Raw genomic sequence first — 6,425 nt, 5'->3', positions numbered from 1 at the left:
AAACCCTGTACAGGGTCGCTATGGGTTGGAACCGACTTGATGGCACTTAACAACAACAACAACAACAACAGGGAAGACCAGTTAATACAACTATAATTCAAATTTATGCACCAATCATTAAAGCCAGTGATGATAAAACTGAATAATTCTACCAACTTCTTAGTATGAAATTTATCAAACTTGCAATCAAGATATATTGATAATTATTTGTGATTGGAATGCAAAAATTTAGGAACAAAGAGGAAGGATCAGAATTGGAAAATATGGCCTTAGTGACAGAAATGATGCTGGAGATCGCTTGATAAGATTTTGCAAGACCAATGACTTACTCATTGCAAATACCTTTTTAAACAACATAAAGGGTGACTGTATATATGGACCTCATCAGAGGAATGGAATAGACAAAAATGTAACTGAATACATTTGTGGTAAGAGATGGTGGAAAAACTCAGTGTCATCAGTCAAAATGAGTCTCAGGGCAGACTGTGGAATAGACCATCAATTGCCCATATGCAATTTCAGGATGAAAATAATTCAGACAAGTTCACAAGAGCCAAAATATGACTTTGAATATATCCTAACTGTACTTAGAGACTATCTTGTGAACATCTTTGATGCATTAGACATTAATGATCAAAGACCAGAAGAGTTGTGGGATGGCAGCAAGAACATCACACAGGAAGAAAGCACAGGGTCATTAAAATGAAAGGAAATAAAGGAACATCAAAATGGATGTTAGAGGACACTTGGAAATCCGCTGTCCAGCATAGAGAAGAAATGTAACTGAAAAATTCAAAGGGCAGCTCAATAAGACAAAGTCAAGTATTGTAGTGAAATGTGTTAATACATGGAATTAGAAAACCAACAGGGAAGAACATGCTCAGCATTCTGAAGATGAAAGAACTGAATTAAAATTCAACCCTTGACTCACAACATTGAAAGGTTCTGTGGGCAAAATATTGAATGACACAAAGCATCAAAAGGAGATAGAAGGTATACATAGGGTGACTATACTAAAAAGAAGTGGTCAGTTTTCAACCATTTCATGATGTAGTATATGATCAAGAACCATTGGCACTGATGGAAGAAGTCCAGGCATCACTGAAGGCATTGGCAAAAAACAAGGCTCCAGGAATTGAAGGAATATATATTGCAGTCCTTCAACAAACTGATGAAACACTGAAGGGCCTCAATTATTTATGTCAAGAAATATGGAAGACAGCTACCTGACCAACCTATTAGAAGAGATATATATTTATGCCCATTCCAAAGCAAAGTGACTTAATGGAATGTAGAAATCATTGAACAATATCATTATTTTCACACAGAAGTAAAATTTTGCTGAAGATAATTTCAAAACTGCAACAGTGCATCAACAGAGAACTGCAAGGAATTCAAGATGGATTCAGAAGAGGACATGACATAAGAGATATCAATACTGATGTCAGATGGATCTTGACTGAAAGCATGCCATACCAGAAATATGTTTACTTGTGTTTTATCTATTATGCAAAGGCTTTTGACTGTGTGGATCATCACACACTCTGAAAAACTTTCCGAAGAATGGGTATTCCAGAATACTTCATTGTGTTCATGAGAAAACCGTATATAGATCAAAATGCAGTTATCCAAAAAGAACAAGGGGACACTGAACAATTCAAAATCAGGAAAGGTGTTTGCCGAGACTATATTCTTTCATCACACTTATTCAGTCTGAACATTGAGCACATAATATCCTAGAAGCTGGATCATATGAATAAGCCCGTTGCATTAGGATTGGAGGAAGTATCATTAACAACTTCAACATGCAGATGATACAACCTTGCTTGCTGGAAGTAAAGAGGTCTTAAATACTTACTGATGAAGATCAATGACTATAGCATGCACTATGGATTGTACCTCAGTGTAAAGAAAACAAAAAATCCTCACAACTGATCAGTAAATAACATCATGATAAATGGAAAAAAGATTGATATTGTCAAAGACTTAATTTTGCTTGTATCCACATTTTGCTTGTTTCCAATACTCATGGAAAAAGCCTTCAAGAAATCAAATGATGTATTGCATTAGATAAATCTACTGCACAAGACCTCATTAAAGTGTTCAAGAGCAAATATATCAATTTGGGGACTAAGGTATGTCTAACTTAAGCCTTGGTATTTTCAATCATCTCATCTGCATGTGAAAGTTGGATAATGAATAAGGAAGACCATAAAAGAATTGATGTGTTTGAGTCATGTTTGGAGAAGAATATTGAAAGTACCATGGACTACCAGAAGAACAAACAAATCTGCTTTGGAAGAAGTACAGTTAGAATGCTCCTTAGAAGACAGAATGGCAACACTTCATCTCTTACACTTCAGGCATATTATCAGGAAGGAGCGGTCCCTGGAGAACCTTATGCTTGGTAAAGTGGAGAGGTCAGTGTAAAAGAAGAATACCCTCAACAAGATACAGTGGCAGCAGCAATGGGCTCGAGTGTAACAACATTCGTAAGGATGTTGGAGGATCGGGCAGTGTTTTATACTGTTGTGCGTAGGGCGGATCACTGTGAGTTGGAACAAACTTGATGGCACCTAACAACTACATAATGGAAAACAGGCAAGAGGAAAAGGAGTTGAAAAATACCTCTGGGTATCTTGTGAGCATTCAAGCAGTTCATATTTCTCTAACGGGGCAAATAAAATAAAGGGTGGCACTGTAGGATAAGCACTGGACTGCTAACCACAAGATTGGCAATTCAAACCCACCAGCCACTCCTCAGAAATCCTATACAGAGTTGCTATGAGTTGGGAAGGATGCAGAATTGCTATGAGTTGGGAAGGATGCAGAATTGCTATGAGTTGGGAAGGACGCCAGAGCAACTTAACAACAACAAAAAAAATTGTATATAAAATTTATGTAAAATACTCACATAAATATATCAGTTGATATTTTGTGTCAGTTGGTCTTTAATAGGAGGCTTAGTGTCACAGTGGTTAATGTATTCAGTTCCCAACCAAAAAAGATTGACAGATCGAACCTACCATGTGTAATGTGGTCATCTGCTTTTGTAAAGATGTACAGCTTTGGAAACACTGTGGGGCAGTTGTTGTAGAAACAACTGTGAAGAGGGTGGCTATAATTCGTAATATACTGAATGCTGATGGGCTTAGTTTTGCTTTAGCTATACACACACACACACACACACACATCTGAAGAAAAGATTTAATAATCAGAGGCAGCTGTGGTTTTTTTGTGTGTGTATACACACAAATGATTTATATGTGAAGAAAATTTTGAAATAGCATTATAATTTGCTATGCTAAGAGGTATTATTTATCTTCTATTGAAACTTAATAAGGAGCTCTGGTAGCATAGTAGTTAGGAATCAGGCTGCTAATTTCATGGTCAGGAGTTCAAAACTACCAGCCGTTCCATGGGAGAAAGATGAGGCTTTCTGCTCCATAAAGATTTACAGCCTCGGAAACCCCGTACAGGGTCACTACGAGTCAGAACCAACTCCACAGCACATAACAACAACAACAACATTGAAATTTAATAAGCTATTTTTTCAAACTTTAAAGTTTCTTATGATAATAAAATGCATTACTTTCATGATTATATATTGTGTTATAACCAATAGTTTAAAACTTACTATGTGACTTTTTTTTTTTTTTTTTAGAGGATGTGTTGGGAATTATTGAGAATGAAGGCTTTAAAATACTCATGAAAAGACAACTAGTATTATCAAAAGAAGAAGCCCAAATAGTCTGCAAGGAATATGAAAATGAACATTATTTTGAGAATCTTATAGAAAATATGACCAGGTGATATGGAGATCAGGTTTAGAAAGCAGTCTGATTTATTTCTGAATCATTTAAATCTTCCTTTAACCTTGTATTCTGTTCAAGTTGGCAAGCTCTTCAATTCTGTGAGCATGTCCTGAGTCTACCTCTTTAATAGCCCCACCCCAACTTGATTCTCTGCTCAACTGGACGGCTTTTCTAGTGCTCCTGGAATGTGACTGGAACAATGGAAAGGTCTGGTGTGAAGTAGCTGGAGCCCATTTAAATTGAATGGTAGAAATCCAGGGTTTGCAACATTATGAAGTTCAAGAAGAGAACTGACTGTCTCTCAAGTGCTTTGTTATTTCTAAAGTCCTTGAGGTTTCCAGAATAATAACTGAAATAGCCACTGAGGCAGAAATCCAGCAAGGAGGTTTCAGTCAGAAAGAGTATGGGAACAACGCCCTTTTACTAATACACTCTTGCATGGACACCAGTGAAAGTAAAATTATAGACTGCTGATAAAAGGATTTTTTTGACATATTTTATGTCTACTTAAAAACAGGCATTTGTATTACCTATATATAATTAGCTACTTAGCCAGACTTCCATAAACTTTTTTTTTTTTCCTTTTTGAACAGTGGTCCATCTCTAGCCCTTGTTTTACTAGGAGACAATGGATTGGAACACTGGAAAGATTTAATAGGACCAAAGTCTGTTGAAGAAGCCAGGACACGTGCTCCAGAGAGGTAGGGTTTGCATCACGGATCCTCAACTTTATCCATGAGAATGATCTAAACTTCTTTGTGAGTATGGAATATAGGAACCACAGTTTTAGTACAAGGAAGCTTTTCAGGTAAGCTAACTTTTCTATGGAATGAGTAAACTGCTTCTGGCTAGAGACCTTGCCTAATGTCAGCTTGAACATGCCAAGATTTTTCAAGAGAAGGTTGTGGGGGGCTTGGCTTGGGGCTAGAAAGTAAGTGAAGGTTTACCTTCACTTAAGGTCATCAGCTGGAGAAATACCCAGCCAATTTCTGCTCCTTAGTAGAAATTCTTTTGAGAAAGGATAGTGGCAGCAGTTTCATGTCCTATATTTTCTCATATGAGTTGCAAAACAATGTTGTGTAGTCTACAATTTGGGGAGAGCATTTATTGACTTAGTTTACTGATGAATCTTAAAAAATTAGCTAAATTTTGTAACTAACTATACACCTGGGACGTTACCTGGCATGTATGCTGTTGTTGTTGAGTGCTGTCAAGTCAGTTTCGACCCATAGTGACCCTGCTTCCGAGGAGCAGCTGGTGAGCTTGAACCACTGACCTTGGCACACATAGGGCACTCTTTAACTATCTTTTGAGCATAGATGTTGGACTTGCTCCCATCTGGAGGATGGAATGTCTCGCATGTACTTCTGTGCCCATCAAGCTGATGGAAAGAAAACTGAATGACAATTTGATTGAATTATTTATGCTAATTTTAGGTTAAGATTTGATTCAGGGAGAAAAAGGCTCCCTCTTCAAGAGGGCAAGAATGAAGATGCTGTATGTGGGTTGATAGAGACGGGCAACGTAGACACTGGTTGGCTACCTAAAATGAGGGAGCTGTAAAGGTATGAAGTGACTGGCTTACAAGTTTAGTTTCAGAGTGTACAGGGAAAGTAGAATCCCCACTGAATAGTTTTTACTTTGTCTAGATGGGTCTGGTGAAAGGAGTTGGGGATAAGATTCTTATGATTCAATATTGAGTAATTGTTATCATGACTAATTGCTAATGTCATAACTGTAAACGTAGAACTTTTGTAAAAAAAAGTCAGGAGTAGTTAATCTTACAATCCAGGAAGAGAGGAAGCTAGGGCCATCAAGGGAGAAGAGCACAAGTGGAATGTGGGACCCTATCCAGAGAAGCAGTGACACAAGAGATGGAGGCAGAGATGATGATGGAGAGAGAGAACAGCTGAGGATTCTAGACTCGTGGAAAGAGAAAGGCTGTGTGTTGGCAGAATGTGCTCTTTGGTTGTTTAAATGATTATATATTCCTGAGTGTTTTTGTGTACATAAAAACAAAACAAAACAAAACAAAAAAAAACCCAAAAACCAAGAAAACCAACAACAGAGGGAATAAAAGCAAATACTGTTGAATGATGATGCATGGAGGGGATTGCAATCACTGCAATGAAACGAAATATGATGAGTGTAAAATCGATGTTCTCCCATGTAAACTATCAGTCAATTCACAATAAAAACAAAAACAAAGAAAAGATGCTGTATGTGGTGGCTCTGTATGATAAACACTGGACTGCAAACCACAAGGTCAGTAGTTTGAGCCCACCAGCCACTCTGTAGGAGAAAGATGAGGCTTTCTACCTCTCCAAATATTTACAGCCTTGGAAACACTATAGAGGGTCACTGAGTTGGAACTGAATCAACAGCACTTAATAATAACAGCAAATATGGCACTGTAAGCTTGTTATTACATGCCATCAAGTCGGTTCCAATTCATAGTGACTCTGTGTAGTATTTTTGAAGCTGTAAATTTTTGTGGGAGCGGAAAGCCTCATCTTTCTCCTGAGGAGTGGCTGGTGGGCTCAAACCACTAACTTTGTGGTTCGCAGTTCAATGCTTATCCTACAGAGCTACCACGCTTCCCTAATATAT

At 37.6% G+C, this 6,425-nt stretch overlaps 1 protein-coding gene across 1 annotated transcript in view; it reads left to right on the top strand.

The window, feature by feature from the left end:
* The window catches only part of NME8 (NME/NM23 family member 8), a 94,694-nt gene that overhangs the window by 76,045 nt on the left and 12,224 nt on the right, over positions 1–6,425 (top strand). Inside the window, exons 11-12 of the mRNA XM_006832265.1 lie at positions 3,665–3,809; positions 4,409–4,516. Coding sequence (XP_006832328.1) covers positions 3,665–3,809; positions 4,409–4,516 — 253 coding nt within the window. The remainder of the gene's footprint in view (positions 1–3,664; positions 3,810–4,408; positions 4,517–6,425) is intronic.

This window comes from Chrysochloris asiatica, unplaced genomic scaffold, assembly GCF_000296735.1.
Source record: "Chrysochloris asiatica unplaced genomic scaffold, ChrAsi1.0 scaffold00006, whole genome shotgun sequence".
Classification (NCBI taxonomy): domain Eukaryota; kingdom Metazoa; phylum Chordata; class Mammalia; order Afrosoricida; family Chrysochloridae; genus Chrysochloris; species Chrysochloris asiatica.
Note: the sequence above shows the minus strand (reverse complement) of the source record. Positions and strands in the feature narration are given on the sequence as shown.